Source organism: Ylistrum balloti, unplaced genomic scaffold, assembly GCF_031769215.1.
Source record: "Ylistrum balloti isolate Yb309-2 unplaced genomic scaffold, AGI_CSIRO_Ybal_v1 Utg370050, whole genome shotgun sequence".
Lineage (NCBI taxonomy): Eukaryota > Metazoa > Mollusca > Bivalvia > Pectinida > Pectinidae > Ylistrum > Ylistrum balloti.
The window spans coordinates 119,463-139,986 of NW_026782103.1; the positions used below are offsets into that span (position 1 = coordinate 119,463).

Genomic DNA, 20,524 nt, shown 5'->3' on the forward strand with positions numbered 1-20,524 from the left:
CTGGTCATTTATCTGATGAAGGTGACCGTGTAGATCTCGCACATTATGTACGTCAGTGATAGTTCGCTCCACACCGGTCATTTGTCTGATGATGGTGACTGTGTAGATCTCGTACACTACGTACGTCAATGTAAGTACGCTCCACACTGGTCATTTGTCTGATGAAGGTGACCGTGTAGATCTCGTACACTACGTACGTCAGTGTAAGTACGCTCCACACTGGTCATTTGTCTGATGAAGGTGACCGTGTAGATCTCATACACAAGTACATCATGAAAGTGACCGTGTAGTCATCGAAACTTCACACCCTAATTTTCTACTGGTTGTGTTATAAGAACTTCTTTTTTATTGAATTACCAACCAGAAGAAAATGTTCCGAAATATGGTTAAATAAAGTTAAAATCAAATAAAGTAAAATTTCGAGAGCCTCTAATTTTGGTCTGTTTTAGCAGATGAATAAAAAACCAATTAGGACATCATTGTTTTGGCAATGTTAAGTTTACTTCGCATGCATTCTAAAATATTTTATACCTTGTTCCCCAAAGGTTAAGTACATTATATGTCAAGCAATTAGACAACAAGGCCAACACTTTACCGCCAAGTCCAAGGGTGGGCTTATTACATGACACTGATGTTTATAATTCTATTGAAACAAATATATTTGGATGGGCTAATTATCAGGCATGAGCTTATTGCCGAATACACCAAGTAATAAAATGATCGTGGAAAATGTTATCTTTTTTGAAACATTAGATCATTCATATGTATACCAGCATTCATTTGGAGAATTTATTTCTGTCCTATTTGAATTCACATGAAAAGGTTATTGCAATATTCAGTTACAAGTTTAGTTAATATACTCACCACTTTTATCACTGGAGCGGTTATAAGAAATATAAACTTCCTCCACTGGCTATTTATGGGGGAGGTTGTTGGAACAGCTACAGCACCTTTCTATGTTATAAAGTATATGGAAGGTTTTTGTAACTGCTAACTTTTTTACATTTTATTTATATCGTCAGAAAGGAGGGAGGTTGTAAGAACAGCTATTACAATACCTTCCTCTACTGATCAGCTTTTAATACAAGGGGAGGTTGTTAGAACAGCTGTAACATCTTCTAATGGCTAGTCCAAGGGAGGTTGTTGGAATATCTATTGCAACACTTCCTCTACTGGCCGGGTTATAATGTATTGGAGGTTGTTAGAACATCTTCTAATGGCTTGTACAGGGGAGGTTGTTGGAACAGATATAACACCTTCTAATGGCTAGTACAAGGGAGGTTGTTAGAACAGCTATAACACTATCTATTGGCACATACAAGGGAGGTTGTTAGAACAGCTATAACACTATCTATTGGCTTGTGAAAGAAGGTTGTTGTAACATCTATTGCACATAGCTATGATACTCCAAGATATCAGTGCATGTAGATTTTTTTTTTTTATTTTTGCAGTGAAGAAAATTGACCAAATCCTGCTCAACAACCAACCCCACATTTTCTATAATGGAGTTAGAAGGAACCATACCCATGTGATTGTAATGCACCTACCAGAACTGTGAAATTCCACAGGAGGCGGTTTCATGACCATATTTGGCAATGACCTGCCCACAATGGGCGGAACCATAACCATATTAGGTAATGACCTACCCATGCTCTCTGTGTGAAAATCTTGCTGTGGTAGCAGGAAACAGGTCAAAACACGTTGTCCAGTTCGCTCATCGAAGTCTGTCTGGAACTTGAGCATTGGCTTGGCTTGATTTTCTGCCAACCAGAGTGCCTTGAGGTTGAGATTAGTAACTGTAATAGGCAGATATTCCAGTCTGTTACCAGACACATCAAGGACATGCAGTTCTTTCAGATTTCCCAGTTCCTGAGGAAGACGGAGAAGTCGATTGTCGCGCATAGAAAACACATTTAGACGCAAGCACCTCCCAATCTGTAAATTGAAAATGAAGCTTTTGGTCAGTTTTGATAAATCTTCAACTAAAGGTCGTATTTACCTTTCTGCAATTTTTATTGGTTTATTTCATTAAAATCTTAATATCTTATATAGTTTCAATGTTGTTAATACATGGAATTCGTATCTCCCTTTTGAGCATGTCCTCAATTATTGTGTACCTTTCTAAAATGTCATCAATTCTTGTGTACCTTTCAATCAGTTCTTGTGTACCTTTCTACAATGTCAAGAATTCTTGTTAGCCTTTCTAGAATGTCGTCAATTCTTGTGTACCTTTAAATCAATTCTTGTGTATCTTTCCACAATGTCATCAATTCTTGTGTAACATTAAATCAATTCTTGTGTACCTTTCTAAAATGTCATCAATTCTTGTGTACCTTTCAACAATGTCAAGAATTCTTGTGTACCTTTCTAAAATGTCATCAATTCTTGTGTACCTTTAAATCTATTCTTGTGTACCTTTCTACAATGTCATCAATTCTTGTGCAAAATTCAATGAATTCTTTGTACCTTCCTAAAATGTCATTGATTCTTGTGTATCTTTCAATCAATTCTTGTGTACTTTTCTAAAATGTCATCAATTCTTGTGTACCTTTCAATGAATTCTTGTGTACCTTTCAACAATGTCAAGAATTCTTGTGTACCTTTCTACAATGTCATCAATTCTTGTGCAAAATTCAATGAATTCTTTGTACCTTCCTAAAATGTCATTGATTCTTGTGTATCTGTCAATCAATTCTTGTGTACCTTTCTAAAATGTCATCAATTCTTGTGTACCTTTCAATGAATTCTTGTGTACCTTTCTACAATGTCATAAATTCTTGTGTACCTTTCAATGAATTCTTGTGTACCTTTCTACAATGTCATAAATTCTTGTGTACCTTTCAATGAATTCTTGTGTACCTTTCTAAAATGTCATCAATTCTTGTGTGCCTTTCAATCAATTCTTTGTTCTTTCCAAATATGTCAACCCATTTGAGAGAAACACTGTTTTGCTCCCCTCTGGCTCATGCACTGTAATAAGTCCAATCTCATACTTGGAGTCAAATATTATGAGATGGTCTCTAACCCTAACCCTTCCCAAATATTGTGAGATGGTCTCCCAAAGCTTGTGCCTTGTAGTAAGTCCACTCTCATACTTGGAGTCAAATATTATGAGATGGTCTCTAACCCTAACCCAAATATTATGAGATGGTCTCCCAAAGCTTGTGCCTTGTAGTAAGTCCACTCTCATACTTGGAGTCAAATATTATGAGATGGTCTCTAACCCTAACCCAAATATTATGAGATGGTCTCCAAAAGCTTGTGCCTTGTAGTAAGTCCACTCTCATACTTGGAGTCAAATATTATGAGATGGTCTCTAACCCTAACCCTAACCCGAATATTATGAGATGGTCTCCAAAAGCTTGTGCCTTGTAGTAAGTCCACTTTCATACTTGGAGTCAAATATTATGAGATGGTCTCTAACCCTAACCCAAATATTATGAGATGGTCTCCCAAAGCTTGTGCCTTGTAGTAAGTCCACTCTCATACTTGGAGTCAAATATTATGAGATGGTCTCTAACCCTAACCCAAATATTATGAGATGGTCTCCCAAAGCTTGTGCCTTGTAGTAAGTCCACTCTCATACTTGGACCCTAACCCAAATATTATGAGATGGTCTCCCAAAGCTTGTGCCTTGTAGTAAGTCCACTCTCATACTTGGAGTCAAATATTATGAGACGGTCTCCCAAAGCTTGTGCCTTGTAGCACGTCCACACTCAGACTTCGAGTTAAATATTATGAGATGGTCTCTAACCCTAACCCTAACCCAAATATTATGAGATGGTCTCCCAAAGCTTGTGCCTTGTAGCACGTCCACTCTCAGACTTGGAGCCAAATATTATGAGATGGTCTCTAACCCTAACCCAAATATTATGAGATGGTCTCTAAAAGCTTGTGCCTTGTAGTAAGTCCACTCTCATACTTGGAGTCAAATATTATGAGATGGTCTCTAACCCTAACCCAAATATTATGAGACGGTCTCCCAAAGCTTGTGCCTCATGGTACGTCCACTCTCAGACTTGGAGTCAAATATTATGAGATAGTCTCTAACCCTAACCCAAATATTATGAGATGGTCTCTAAAAGCTTGTGCCTTGTAGTAAGTCCACTCTCATACTTGGAGTCAAATATTATGAGATGGTCTCTAACCCTAACCCAAATATTATGAGACGGTCTCCAAAAGCTTGTGCCTCATGGTACGTCCACTCTCATACTTGGAGTCAAATATTATGAGATGGTCTCTAACCCTAACCTAAATATTATGAGATGGTCTCCCAAAGCTTGTGCCTTGTAGTAAGTCCACTCTCATACTTGGAGTCAAATATTATGAGATGGTCTCTAACCCTAACCCAAATATTATGAGATGGTCTCTAAAAGCTTGTGCCTTGTAGTAAGTCCACTCTCATACTTGGAGTCAAATATTATGAGATGGTCTCTAACCCTAACCCAAATATTATGAGACGGTCTCCAAAAGCTTGTGCCTCATGGTACGTCCACTCTCAGACTTGGAGTCAAATATTATGAGATGGTCTCTAACCCTAACCCAAATATTATGAGATGGTCTCCCAAAGCTTGTGCCTTGTAGTATGTCCACTCTCAGACTTGGAGTCAAATATTATCAGATAGTCTCTAACCCTAACCGTAACCCAAATATTATGAGATGGTCTCCAAAAGCTTGTGCCTTGTAGTATGTCCACTCTCAGACTTGGAGTCAAATATTATCAGATAGTCTCTAACCCTAACCCTAACCCAAATATTATGAGATGGTCTCCCAAAGCTTGTGCCTTGTAGTATGTCCACTCTCAGACTTATACTTACCTCAACAGGGATTTCCGTCAACTTGTTTCGGTCTACATTGAAATTGGACAGGTTCTTTAAACGACCTATAGTTACTGGTAGTTCCTACAGAATAAAAACATTCCTTTAAATAAATAATTTCAAATAGGAATCCGACGTACAAGTGTTTTCAACAAATAAAGTCCAATGAAGTGGACGGCCCATTTTTTTTTTTTGTGACAATCAACAGTGTAAGAGATGCATATATAAAAAATGTTTTTTCCTCCCTAGAAGAACATAATGCTATTTAAACTGTGTTTCTAATAAAGATGAAACATTCAAATCTCTGTCTAACACCAAAGTTGAACTTTGTATCCAAAAATTTGTTATGATTTCTGGACGACTGCACTGGTTAGCAGGGAATTTGTTTTGTTTTTGTTTTTTTTTTGTGCAAAATACAATTAAATCTCATGTAGACTTAAGTTTTATTTTTATAACATGTCTGATGTATTTGTTCTTATTCAAAGTTTGCAACAAAGTCATAATCAAATTATCTTTCTGACATATATATCCTAAAAGGTTTCATACTTACGTTTAACAGGTTTTCAGTGAGAATCATTTCCTGTAACATCTCACAGCTGTAAATTAGATTTAAATTTTTAATGATAAATAAATAACAAAATTCTGTTTATAAAATAAAGAAATGTAGCTTTGGTAAAGTGGAAAGGCGGTATTTTCATATTAGATTTGGTTCCAGTTGCACTTTTAATTTTATTATAGTGTTGGAGATAAAAGCCAAACCTAAGCTGTCAAATGAACAGATCTGGAGCAGATAAAGGATTTATCTGGGATAAATTATGAAAAATGGTTAAAAAAAATTCCTGTCCATTACCAATACTTTACAGCTTGTTTATGATAAACTTTCTTTTCCTAATATACACACATCCCAGCTAACCTACTGATCCATATAAAGACGAGGAGAAGTACCACTTACTTTCCTATCTGTGGAGTAAGCACCAACAGACGATTCTGATCAGCCTTCAGGATGGACAGTTTCTTCAGGCTCCCTAACAACACACATGTAATGAAGAGTACAATAGCCATGGATAAACCTACGGTTGACTTGCTAATTGATTCTAGTTGAAAATTAAACAGACACAACCAACAATTTGCAACTGAACTTAAGGAAATTCCTTTCAGCTGTGATGGTAACAACCCACTGTTCACTACTGTATTCAAAAGCATATCTGAACTATGTTAAACTTCAATAATGCCAAAAATACATCTTAACAAGAAGATTTATCCTGATCACGTGTTGCCTTTTCTTCAATATTTCTTTAAATCAAAAATAATTACTGAAATACATGGTAACACATAAATGCTGGAGTAAACAAGATGTCACTGCAGCCATCTTGAATTTCAAATCTTAAAAGGTTAGTAGATTTATATATATATATAATTTAAAACTGTAAACCAAACTGTACCATGAAGTGTACCCCGACAATGATGACTCAGAGAGAAGTGTACCCTGACAATGATGACTCAGAGAGAAGTGTACCCTGACAATGATGACTCAGAATGAAATGTACCCTGACAATGATAACTCAGAGAAAAGTGTACCCTGACAATGATGACTTATAATGAAATGTACCCTTGACAATGATGACTTATAATGAAATGTACCCTGACAATGATGACTTATAATGAAATGTACCCTGACAATGATGACTTATAATGAAATGTACCCTGACAATGATGACTCATAATGAAGTGTACCCTGACAATGATGACTCAGAATGAAGTGTACCCTGACAATGATGACTTATAATGAAATGTACCCTGACAATGATGACTCAGAATGAAGTGTACCCTGACAATGATGACTCATAATGAAGTGTACCCTGACAATGCTGACTCAGAGAGAAGTGTACCCTGACAATGATGACTCAGAGAGAAGTGTACCCTGACAATGATGACTCAGAATGAAGTGTACCCTGACAATGATGACTCAGAATGAAGTGTACCCTGACAATAATGACTCAGAATGAAGTGTACCCTGATAATGATGACTTATAATGAAATGTACCCTGACAATGATGACTCAGAGAGAAATGTACCCTGACAATGATGACTTATAATGAAATGTACCCTGACAATGATGACTCAGAATGAAGTGTACCCTGACAATGATGACTTATAATGAAATGACCCTGACAATGATGACTCAGAGAGAAGTGTATCCTGACAATGATGACTCAAAGAGAAGTGTACCCTGACAATGATGACTCAGAATGAAGTGTACCCTGACAATGATGACTCAGAATGAAGTGTACCCTGACAATAATGACTCAGAATGAAGTGTACCCTGATAATGATGACTCCGAATGAAATAACTATTAGGTTACCTATGCCTTCTGGAAGTGATTCTAGATTGTTCTGCGACAGTGCCAGGTCAGTAAGGTTACAAAGGCCATCAATCTCTTCAGGTAGGTAGTCGAGCTGATTTTCTGAGACATCAATCTGAGTCAGCTTTTTCAGGTTCCCAATTTCCTACAAAAAATTAAAATTGAAAATATTAGTTCACACTTATCACTATATGATTCTTTCATCTCAAAACTGCAGAATTATTGAAAGTTAGATATAAGGATACCAATATGTTATCACAGATATCCTGATCCCTTCAACAATCATCACGTGTCACACGTCCCCCAAACAATCATCAAGTGTCACACATCCCCCAGACAATCACATGTTACACGCCCACCAAACAATCATCAGGTGTCACACGTCCCCAAACAATCACGTGTCACGTGTCCCCCAAACAATCATGTGTCACGCGTCCCCCAAACAATCACGTGTCACACTTCCCCAAACAATCATGCGTCACGCGTCCCCCAAACAATCATCACGTGTCACACGTCCCCCAACAATCATGCGTCCCCCAAACAATCATCATGTGTCACACGTCCCCCAAACAATCATCACGTGTCACACATCCCCCAAACAATCATGTTACACGTCCCCCAAACAATCACGTGTCACGCGTCCCCAAACAATCATGTGTCACACATCCCCTAAACAATCATCACGTGTCACACGTCCCCCAAACAATCATCAAGTGTCACACATCCCCCAGACAATCACATGTTACACGCCCACCAAACAATCATCACGTGTCACGTGTCCCCCAAACAATCATGTGTCACGTGTCCCCCAAACAATCACGTGTCACACTTCCCCAAACAATCATGCGTCACGCGTCCCCCAAACAATCATCACGTGTCACACGTCCCCCAACAATCATGCGTCCCCCAAACAATCATCATGTGTCACACGTCCCCCAAACAATCATCACGTGTCACACGTCCCCCAAACAATCATGTTACACGTCCCCCAAACAATCACGTGTCACGCGTCCCCAAACAATCATGTGTCACACATCCCCTAAACAATCATCACGTGTCACACGTCCCCCAAACAATCATGCGTCACACGTCCCCCAAACAATCACATGTTACACGTCCCCAAAACAATCATCACGTGTCACATGTCCCCCAAACAATTATCACGTGTTACACGTCCCCCAAACAATCACATGTTACACATCCCCCAAACAATCATCACGTGTCACATGTCCCCCAAACAATCATCACGTGTCACATGTCCCCCAAACAATCACATGTTACACGCCCCACAAACAATCATCACGTGTCACACGTCCCCCAAACAATCATCACGTGTCACACGTCCCCCAAACAATCATGCGTCATGCATCTCCCAAACAATCATCACGTGTCACGTCCCCCAAACAATCACATGTTACACGCCCCACAAACAATCATCACATGTCACACGTCCCCCAAACAATCATCATGTGTCACACGTCCCCCAAACAATCACATGTTACACGTCCCCTAAACAATCATCACGTGTCACACGTCCCCCAAACAATCACGTTACACGCCCACCAAACAATCACGTGTTACACGTCCCCCAAACAATCACATGTTACACGGCCCCCAAACAATCACGTGTTACACGGCCCCCAAACAATCACGTGTTACACGTCCCCCAAACAATCACATGTTACACGTCCCCCAAACAATCACGTGTTACACGGCCCCCAAACAATCACGTGTTACACGGCCCCCAAACAATCACATGTTACACGGCCCCCAAACAATCATCTGTCACATGTCCCCTCCAAACAATCATATGTGACGGTGAGCTAGAACACCCTGTACCACCACCAAACCCTGTAGTGATGGTGAACCTCTGTACAGAGACTTGACACTGAGCTAGAACACCCTGTACCACCACCAAACCCTGTAGTGATGGTGAACCTCTGTACAGAGACTTGACACTGGGCTAGAACACCCTGTACCACCACCAAACCCTGTAGTGATACTTGACACTGAGCTAGAACACCCTGTACCACCACCAAACCCTGTAATGATGGTGAACCTCTGTACAGAGACTTGACACTGAGCTAGAACACCCTGTACCACCACCAAACCCTGTAGTGATAGTGAACCCCTGTAGAGAGACTTGACACTGAGCTAGAACACCCTGTACCACCACCAAACCCTGTAGTGATGGTGAGCCCCTGTAGAGAAACTTGACACTGACTGTGTGCATCACCATTTAGCTTCACAATCAACGTCAGGTCTATTGATTAGGAGGGGGCTTCCGGCACAGAAGCCACAAAAATTAGTTACACTTCTTACAGGCAACACAACAGCCATCTCATTATCATGTTTCTTTATATTACGAGATTGTGTATAATCATTTTTAATCATCAGTCTGGCAGAATTCCTTGGAAGTTCTACTGAAATGCTTAGTTTTATAAAAGAATGCTCAGCTTGACTTTTTATTTGTTTTGATCTTATTTTCGGTTTCAACAAAAGATATGATCTATTAATTAAAGTCTCTAAATGGCTTGAAAAAAATAAAAATCTAAACTTCACCATAAAAAATCCTTAACATCCTCAACATTCTGAGTTAATACAATCAAACTGATCATAGCAGTTATTGAAAAAATACATTGTACCATTCTCTACTCTAGTAATATTGAGTATTTATCAGTTCTTTTTATGTTTAGGAAACTTCTCATACTGAATTTTCACATTCACATCAATTTTATTTATTCTTTCATATCAAAAAAATAAAGCTTGGATGTTCCTTATCACTTATATCCTTTCCTTCATCAAAATTATGTGTCTGTAAATCGAACCATTATACAGAAAAAGCTTTTAAACTCACATTGACTTAGAAATATCAGACATAAAGTATATCTACCCAACACAAATTTCCATCCTAGAGTTACAACATCACTCTTCTTTTTAAATCTCATGACATATTTTGATTACATGTTAAGATATATTTCTAGAAATGCAAGCATCATTTAACACTAAAATATTCCTTCTGATTGATAGTGAAGAAACCACTATGAAAATCATCACTAGCACCATACAATTAGATGTCTTCTAAGTACCAGGTGATGCCACTGTGCATTTCTCATTTAGTCAAACTCAGCCATTTTAGTGGCTTCATACGGTACCAAAGCAGACTGCCATAGTGTTTAAAGCGTGGTAGTAAAACACACGTTAAAGCCTTACTGCGCTTCATTTTAGCCATTTAATAGGAAGACATAGAAGTGTTTAAGGCGTCAAACCAATGCTTCATATTTCCAGCTGCCTCCTAGTGGTCGATAAATGATTTGGGTTAACGTTAGCGAAAATATTTCATCAGTCAATCCAAGACTCCAACAACTTGTTTACCGATGTTGCACTCAAGGATGATACCTTTATTTTTTGTATTCAATGATGCATGGAGAATTTCCGTAAAAGGGACAAACCATTTCTAGTCTACAGTCAATTACTCCCTTGAGATGGTATCTTGACTTGATAAACATATTTCTCCTTCAACATACTACATAAATTACTAATTTTCTATTTCTCAAAACAGTAAGACATGACCGCTTTCTGTAAAAGAAAATTTCACTTAAAGGACATAGAACTGTGAGGTGTTTTTTGGGGAAGGGGTTTATTTTTTTATAGTTTTAAATTTCCAATTTATACATCAATCATCAAGCAGTTTTAGATTTTCTCTATAAATTCTATTCAGGTGTGACTTCTTCTCAATTGCATACTATTTCTGAAAAATTAACAGATCCTCACAAAAATGACAGCATTTGCTGATCAGAGCCCCAACGGCTAAAAAAGTTATTGATTCAGTTATAAGTCCATGTCTGGTAAGGATAATCTCATTCACATCAATGAAGTACAGTAACCAGTTACAGAAGCCCAATCCCTGACTTCCTCAATTAATGAGTTGGTCACATAGGCTTATTGTCATGTAATAGCCCCATCCTCTTAACTTTACGTCAGAGTTAATGTGTTGGTCCATGGGCTTAACTGTTAGCACTTAACAGAGTTAATGTGTTGGTCCCTGGGCTTATTGTAATGTAATAATCCCATCCTCTTAACTTTGCATCAGAGTTAATGTGTTGGTCCATGGGCTTATTGTCATGTAATAGCCCCATCCTCTTAACTTTACGTCAGAGTTAATGTGTTGGTCCCTGGGCTTATTGTCATGTAATAGCCCCATCCACTTAACTTTGCGTCAGAGTTAATGTGTTGGTCCCTGGGCTTATTGTCATGTAATAGCCCCATCCTCTTAACTTTGCGTGAGAGTTAATGTGTTGGTCCCTGGGCTTATTGTCATGTAATAGCACCATCCTCTTAACTTTGCGTGAGAGTTAATGTGTTGGTCCCTGGGCTTATTGTCATGTAATAGCCCCATCCACTTAACTTTGCGTCAGAGTTAATGTGTTGGTCCCTGGGCTTATTGTCATGTAATAGCACCATCCTCTTAACTTTGAGTGAGAGTTAATGTGTTGGTCCCTGGGCTTATTGTCATGTAATAGCCCCATCCTCTTAACTTTGCGTGAGAGTTAATGTGTTGGTCCCTGGGCTTATTGTCATGTAATAGCCCCATCCACTTAACTTTGCGTGAGAGTTAATGTATTGGTCCCTGGGCTTATTGTCATGTAATAGCCCCATCCACTTAACTTTGCGTGAGAGTTAATGTGTTGGTCCCTGGGCTTATTGTAATGTAATAGCCCCATCCACTTAACTTTGCGTCAGAGTTAATGTGTTGGTCCCTGGGCTTATTGTCATGTAATAGCCCCATCCACTTAACTTTGCGTCAGAGTTAATGTGTTGGTCCCTGGGCTTATTGTCATGTAATAATCCCATTCTCTTAACTTTGCGTGAGAGTTAATGTGTTGGTCCCTGGGCTTATTGTCATGTAATAATCCCATCCACTTAACTTTGCGTGAGAGTTAATGTGTTGGTCCCTGGGCTTATTGTCATGTAATAATCCCATCCTCTTAACTTTGCGTGAGAGTTAATGTGTTGGTCCCTGGGCTTATTGTCATGTAATAAACCAATCCCAACTTTTAGTCAGACTTAATGTCTTGTCTGCCCAGGATTATCATGCAGTAACAGGGTTTTCCATAAGAGCCGGTCGCCGGCCAATTTGACCAGTTACTTTGATCATTTGGCCGCCTACACCAATCCAGTTCTGTAATAATGTTCCGTACACGACTACTTGTACACGGCAGGCCAGCCACCTACTTTCACTACACAGCCTACTACTAACAAAATTATGGAAAACCCTGAGTAATAAGTCAATCTTCCTGAATTTGTGACAATGTGTTGGTCCCTGGGCTTATTGTCCTGTATTTCTTGTCCTCTCTGGACTGTTTTAATGTCTCAATCAGTTTATAAGGGAGTATTGGTAAAGATATAATGTAACTATTTATTAAATAAACACCATCACACTTCATGAAAATGAAGCATATGTTAGCTTTGAGAAACAGGCTGTTTTTTAGCTACAAAGTTTCACTGAATCGATGTCAAACTCAAAAACAGATACAGCCTTAAATCTGAAGTCTGTCAAACGTGTCACAAAGACTACAATCTGGTCAAATTGTTTCTGCTGTAAAAAGGCTACTTAGGCCTAAGAAACACTAACCAAATAATTATATTTCTATCAAGCTATTTTACACTGGAATAATAACACAGTCATGTGTGACTAACAAGATAAAATATTTCATGGTCAGTCATGTGTGACTAACAAGATATGCTATTTCATGGTCAGTCCTGTGTGACTAAAAAGATACGATATTTCATGGTCAGTCATGTGTGACTAACAAGAAAAAATATTTCATGGTCAGTCATGTGTGACTAACAAGATACAATATTTCATGGTCAGTCCTGTGCGACTAAAAAGATCTAATATTTCATGGTCCGTCATGTGTGACTAACAAGAAACAATATTTCATGGTCCGTCATGTGTGACTAACAAGAAACAATATTTCATGGTCCGTCATGTGTGACTAACAAGAAACAATATTTTATGGTTAGTCCTGTGTGGCCATACAAGATATAATATTTCATGGTCAGTCATGTGTGACTAACAAGAAAAAATATTTCATGGTCAGTCATTTGTGACTAACAAGATACAATATTTCATGGTCAGTCATATGTGACCATACAAGATACAATAGTTCATGGTCAGTCATGTGTGACTAACAAGATACAATATTTCATGGTCAGTCCTGTGTGACTAAAAAGATCCAATATTTCATGGTCCGTCATGTGTGACTAACAAGAAACAATATTTCATGGTCAGTCATGTGTGACTTACAAGAAACAATATTTCATGGTCCGTCATGTGTGACTAACAAGAAACAATATTTTATGGTTAGTCATGTGTGGCCATACAAGATATAATATTTCATGGTCAGTCATGTGTGACCACATATAGGTACAATATCCAATGATCTTGATCAGACTGCAGTGCTTGTCAATCAATTTATTAACATTTGTGATCATACATGTGGATGGTAAAATACTCTTTGATTTGTCTTTTGCTATCATCAGTGTATACCAGTGTTCTTGGTGTCCACCATTGTTTTGTCTAATTTGTTCTTCAAAAGATGGATCTTTTCCATTCTTTTTTGTATTTTTGCCAAGTCTCAAAATCAAGCAGGCACAACTAAGTGCCATGGGTTACCTACCCAGCACTTCCAAAGTAACAACAAAACCATATTTACATCACAAAATCCAAGACAGCTGCCTGTCAGTCATTTTTTTTTCTGATCAGTCCCAAAATCAAAAATACACAACTAAGAATGTAGTAGAGTCTTTATATATAGAATCTCCATCGAGTATATCTAAATAACTAGCATTATCAAGATTTACAGATGGACAAATAGCGACCGTGGATGTAGGATGTCACTATTAGCCCAGCACAAATAGTGACCGTGGATGTAGGAGGTAACTATTAGCCCAGCACAAATAGCGACCGTGGATGTAGGATGTCACTATTAGCCCAGCACAAATAGCGACCGTGGATGTAGGATGTCACTATTAGCCCAGCACAAATAGTGACCGTGGATGTAGGAGGTAACTATTAGCCCAGCACAAATAGCGACCGTGGATGTAGGATGTCACTATTAGCCCAGCACAAATAGCGACCGTGGATGTAGGATGTCACTATTAGCCCAGCACAAATAGCGACCGTGGATGTAGGATGTAACTATTAGCCCAGCACAGACAGCGACCGTGGATGTAGGATGTCACTATTAGCCCAGCACAAATAGCGACCGTTGATGTAGGATGTCACTATTAGCCCAGCTCAAATAGCGACCGTGGATGTAGGATGTAACTATTAGTATCTGATGTTGGTGGGCAAACCCTCACTCCTAAACAGTGCTTCATCAGACTCGTGCCATGAACAGCTATCTTCTTTAAAGTCAACTGAATTCCTTGTATTGGTAGAATGTACCTGAGGAGGAATCAGTGTTTATCACCATGTGGAGTTTTTAATCATTGCCTTTAATCTTTTGAACACAAGTAAAGTGATAAATACATTTTCTGTCGACTACAATTAGTCAGTGAGCTATTATAAACATAAGAGCCAGTGACGAGATGAATGTTTCACACTGTCCTCCAGGCAGCTTCTAAAGAGACCTCCCATTACTGACTCTGTAATATGACAAGGCATCAGAATCTCAAATCACAGTAGGACATAGCTGTGTGAACTCCAATCAATGTCAGAGTCTGGTCTACACGTAATATTCATGCTAACTTTCTACACAAACATTAAGATTCCTAGATAGTCTTTGGAAATAAGTTGTTGGAATGAGGTGAGGATTGAACAAATCACACAGAAGTGGTAAAATTGCACCATACTGAAATAATGATTCCATGAAGCAAAAGTAATAATATCTTCTCTAACAACTGAGCTATACTGACCTTAACCAATGTCTCCATCCTCATTGTATAATGGATGTATCCCATCCACCCCTCATGGTATAATGGGCATGCCCCTCAACCCCTCATGGAATAATGGGCATGTCTCCTCCACCTATCATGATATAATAGGGGTGTTCCCTCTGTCCTTCCACCCCTCATGGTATAATGGGTGTGCTCCCTCTGTTCCTCATTGTATAATGGGCATGTTCCCCCAACCCCTCATGATATCATGGGTGTGTTCCCTTCACATCTCATTGTATAATGGGCATGTCCCTCCAATCCCTCATTGAATAATGGGTGTGTCCCCTCCATCCCTCATGGAATAATGGGAATGTCCCCTCCACCCCTCATGGTATAATGGGCATGTTCCCTCCATCTCTTATTGTATAATGACATTCCAGATTTTCCTGACTTCTCTTCCATTCAGTTACATTAAGGTAGGAGAGATTATGGTATGTAAGGCTGCAGTGAGGCGCTGTGCGCCACCTACCCTGTGTTGTATAGATTAAATGCAGTCAGACACTACACGCCCTCTACTCTGTGTTGTATAGATAAGGCTGCAGTCAGACACTACACGCCCTCTACTCTGTGTTGTGTAGATAAGGCTGCAGTCAGACACTACACGCCCTCTACCCTGTGTTGTATAGATAAGGCTGCAGTCAGACACTACACGCCCTCTACCCTGTGTTGTATAGACAAGGCTGCAGTCAGACACTACACGCCCTCTACCCTGTGTTGTATAGATAAGGCTGCAGTCAGACACTACACGCCCTCTACCCTGTGTTGTATAGACAAGGCTGCAGTCAGACACTACACGCCCTCTACCCTGTGTTGTATAGACAAGGCTGCAGTCAGATACTACACGTCCTCTACCCTGTGTTGTATAGATAAGGCTGCAGTCAGACACTACACGCCCTCTACCCTGTGTTGTATAGACAAGGCTGCAGTCAGACACTACACGCCCTCTACCCTGTGTTGTATTGATAAGGCTGCAGTCAGACACTACACACCCTCCACTCTGTGTTGTATAGATAAGGCTGCAGTCAGACACTACACATCCTCTACCCTGTGTTGTATAGATAAGGCTGCAGTCAGACACTACACGCCCTCTACCCTGTGTTGTATAGATAAGGCTGCAGCGAGGCGCTATGCGCCACCTACCCTGTGTTGTATAGATAAGGCTGCAGTCAGACACTACACGCCCTCTACTCTGTGTTGTATAGATAAGGCTGCAGTCAGACACTATGCGCCCTCTACTCTGTGTTGTATTGATAAGGCTGCAGTCAGACACTACACACCCTCCACTCTGTGTTGTATAGACAAGGCTGCAGTCAGACACTATGCGCCACCTACCCTGTGTTGTATAGACAAGGCTGCAGTCAGACACTACACACCCTCCACTCTGTGTTGTATAGATAAGGCTGTAGTAAGACACTACACGCCCTCTACTCTGTGTTGTATAGATAAGGCTGCAGTAAGACACTACACGTCCTCTACCCTGTGTTGTATAGACAATGCTGCAGTCAGACACTATGCGCCCTCTACCCTGTGTTGTATAGATAAGGCTGCAGTCGGACACTACGCACCCTCTACCCTTTGTTGTATTGATAAGGCTGTAGTAAGACACTACACGCCCTCTACTCTGTGTTGTATTGATAAGGCTGCAGTCAGACACTACATGCCCTCTACCCTGTGTTGTAAAGACAAGGCTGCAGTCAGACACTACATGCCCTCTACCCTGTGTTGTATAGATAAGGCTGCAGCGAGGCGCTATGCGCCACCTACCCTGTGTTGTATAGACAAGGCTGCAGTAAGACACTACACGCCCTCTAAGGCTGCAGTCAGACACTACGCGCCCTCTACTCTGTGTTGTATTGATAAGGCTGCAGTCAGACACTACACACCCTCCACTCTGTGTTGTATAGATAAGGCTGCAGTCAGACACTACATGCCCTCTACCCTGTGTTGTATAGATAAGGCTGCAGTAAGACACTACCAGTGACATCAGAGTCCTTGATATTGATACTTGTGATATCAGAGAGCTTGCCATTAATACCAGTGACATCAAGAGACCTTGACATTAATACCAGTGACATAAGAGACCTTGACATTGATACCAGTGACATCAGAGACCTTGACATTGATACCAGTGACATCAGAGACCTTGACATTGATACCAGTGACATCAGAGACCTTCACACTGATACCAGTGACATCAGAGACCTTCACACTGATACCAGTGACATCAGAGACCTTGACATTGATACCAGTGACATCAGAGACCTTGACATTGATACCAGTGACATCAGAGACCTTGACATTGATACCAGTGACATCAGAGACCTTGACATTGATACCAGTGACATCAGAGACCTTGACATTGATACCAGTGACATCAGAGACCTTGACATTAATACCAGTGACATCAGAGACCTTGACATTGATACCAGTGACATCAGAGACCTTGACATTGATACCAGTGACATCAGAGACCTTGACATTGATACCAGTGACATCAGAGACCTTCACACTGATACCAGTGACATCAGAGACCTTCACACTGATACCAGTGACATCAGAGACCTTCACACTGATACCAGTGACATCAGAGACCTTGACATTGATACCAGTGACATCAGAGACCTTGACATTGATACCAGTGACATCAGAGACCTTGACATTGATACCAGTGACATCAGAGACCTTGACATTGATACCAGTGACATCAGAGACCTTGACATTGATACCAGTGACATCAGAGACCTTCACACTGATACCAGTGACATCAGAGACCTTGACATTAATACCAGTAACATCAGAGACCTTGACATTGATACCAGTGGCATCAGAGTCCTTGACATTAATACCAGTAACATCAGAGTCATTGACATTGATACCAGTGGCATCAGAGTCCTTGACATTTGTTAGGGTTTTTACAGGACAATGACTTTATAGGTAATTCTCCTAAAGAGGGATTGATATGGGTTGGTGCATGACACATATATTTGTATATGTATTTTTCAGATGAGTGCTAGGATAGTCTCTGCTTTTTTTCTCTGCCTCTTATTTAAAACTGACTCCCTCTGTGTAAAATCATTAATGAAATATTTCATGCAGATCACTTTTAGAATTGATATGAATGTCTTACCGGTGGAAGTTCTGCAAGTTCATTACAGTCCAACCACAGTTCCTGTAGACTGGACAGGGACCCAATGATAGCAGGCTGTAAAACAAATGTCAGACTTATGTTTAATGATTGTGCTGTTCATGAATAATCACTGATTTGTATCATAATAAAAGCAATTTAAGGTCAGGACCCTGTGAATAATGTTTCTGACTTTGACCAAATTTTAGTCTCCGACTTAGTTTTAAAACCACAATAATTTCTTACTTTGGGACATTTTCTTCATGTTGGTAATGTCAATTCTAACAAAATGATTTCAGTTTAAGATTTTACTCACCAGTTCTTCAATTTCATTGCTGCCGAGATCAAGGATTTCAAGTTTGCACAAAAGTGAGATGGACTGTGGTAGGGTTTTGATGTTGTTGTCTCTCAGTTCAAGGGAGATAAGTCCTGTTAAACTGTAATGAAACAATTAGGTTGAAACAGTATCTATCCTTTCAGCAGTAGATACAGCACACCCACTCTCAAAAAGCACAAGTGGAGAGCACAGACTATGGAATTCCCCAGAAACCAGGGAATCTTCTGACTGTATCTATCCCCACAATGCTAAACCAGGGAATCTTCTGACTGTATCTATCCCCACAATGCTAAACCAGGGAATCTTCTGACTGTATCTATCCCCACAATGCTAAACCAGGGAATCTTCTGACTGTATCTATCCCCACATTGCTAAACCAGGGAATCTTCTGACTGTATCTATCCCCACAATGCTAAACCAGGGAATCTTCTGACTGTATCTATCCCCACAATGCTAAACCAGGGAATCTTCTGACTGTATCTATCCCCACAATGCTAAACTAGGGAATCTTCTGACTGTATCCCCACAATGCTAAACCTGGGATTCCTCTCGCATATATCTATCCCACCATTGTTGAAGCATGGATTCCCTGGACTGTATCTATCCCCACAATGCTAAACATGAGATTTCTGACATAAATATATCCCCACAATGATAAACGTGGGATTCATCTGACATAAATATATCCCCACAAGGATAAAACCAGTCATTTTGGCAGCAATTTTCCATATGACATGGATAAGTTATAGTCAATGAGAAGGACTTTAACACCTAGTCTTGAAAGTCAACCAAGCTAGGGAATTTTTTTTATTTACTTTTATATTTTTCCAATTTCAAAAGGAAAAGTGCTAGCAGTACAAACTTCTATGTGTTATTACAGAAAACACATGTCTGTCTTATATGGGCATTTATCTATTTGGATTTATATTCCATATAGCTACAGACCAATGACAATTATATACCAATTCTACCATTAAAATCCATGTCATAGGAATATCATTACAACACTGTAGGTGCTATGTTCCTATGACAATCATCTGACTAGACAGCGTAGATATGATTATCAGTCACCCTAAGTCATAGCTCACAGCTTCAGGTACAAGCTGTGCTTTCTTAATTAATCAACAGATAACAAGCTAAATAACCCCTGGGACAGGAAGATCTGTCTTCAGGACAGAGTTATAATGTCTCATTGCCACCTGCAGAATAACAAGAAATCCCAGATATGCTTTTATAAATAATATCACAATCTATATAGATCACTGATGAATCATGAAGCCAAATGTCACATGTTCCTGTATGGTTCTTTCTGATTTTTACTCTTTGCTTTTTGTTGTATTGGCACTAATATCAACAACTGCTTTATCAACTGTGTAAATCAACAAAGACCACTGACTGCTGTCTTTAAATACTTGAGCATGCTCAATATGTGGCATATACTACTAACACCTCTACAAAGTATGCCAACAAGGTTTTAACAAGAGTGCCGTGGACACAATATACGCCGCCACAAAATATAAAGATCAAGATTGGTCCTTTTAATTATCACTTTTAACATGTCTGTATACATAAGCTCAAAATGAAGTGGCCCCTTCCTGCACATCTATCCATTGTAGTAATGACATTGACAGTGGCAGCCATCTTGATCATCAATACATCATACATGCAATATATCTAGGTTTTGTTGTAGAAACAAAGTCTTAAAAACCCAACACTAATGATCTCACTGATAGCCCTTCTTTTTCAGCCAGTCTCAATGAATTTTAAAAACCTGAAAATATTGAATCACCCTGACACCATGAATTTTATCAAAAGATGATTTCTCACCTGCCAAAATCATGAGGAAGTCGCTCTAGCAAGACGTCATTCAGTCCCAAATGTGTCAAGTTCCGAAGCTGCGTAAATCCATTGGGTAGTCTAGGAAACAAAATTCTAATCT

At 39.6% G+C, this 20,524-nt stretch overlaps 1 protein-coding gene across 1 annotated transcript in view; it reads right to left on the reverse strand.

The window, feature by feature from the left end:
- The window catches only part of LOC132549215 (protein scribble homolog), a 131,529-nt gene that overhangs the window by 85,290 nt on the left and 25,715 nt on the right, over positions 1-20,524 (reverse strand). Inside the window, exons 4-11 of the mRNA XM_060213132.1 lie at positions 20,413-20,502; positions 18,565-18,685; positions 18,252-18,326; positions 7,181-7,325; positions 5,770-5,842; positions 5,368-5,413; positions 4,818-4,901; positions 1,525-1,935 (exon numbers count right to left, since the gene is read on the reverse strand). Coding sequence (XP_060069115.1) covers positions 1,525-1,935; positions 4,818-4,901; positions 5,368-5,413; positions 5,770-5,842; positions 7,181-7,325; positions 18,252-18,326; positions 18,565-18,685; positions 20,413-20,502 — 1,045 coding nt within the window. The remainder of the gene's footprint in view (positions 1-1,524; positions 1,936-4,817; positions 4,902-5,367; positions 5,414-5,769; positions 5,843-7,180; positions 7,326-18,251; positions 18,327-18,564; positions 18,686-20,412; positions 20,503-20,524) is intronic.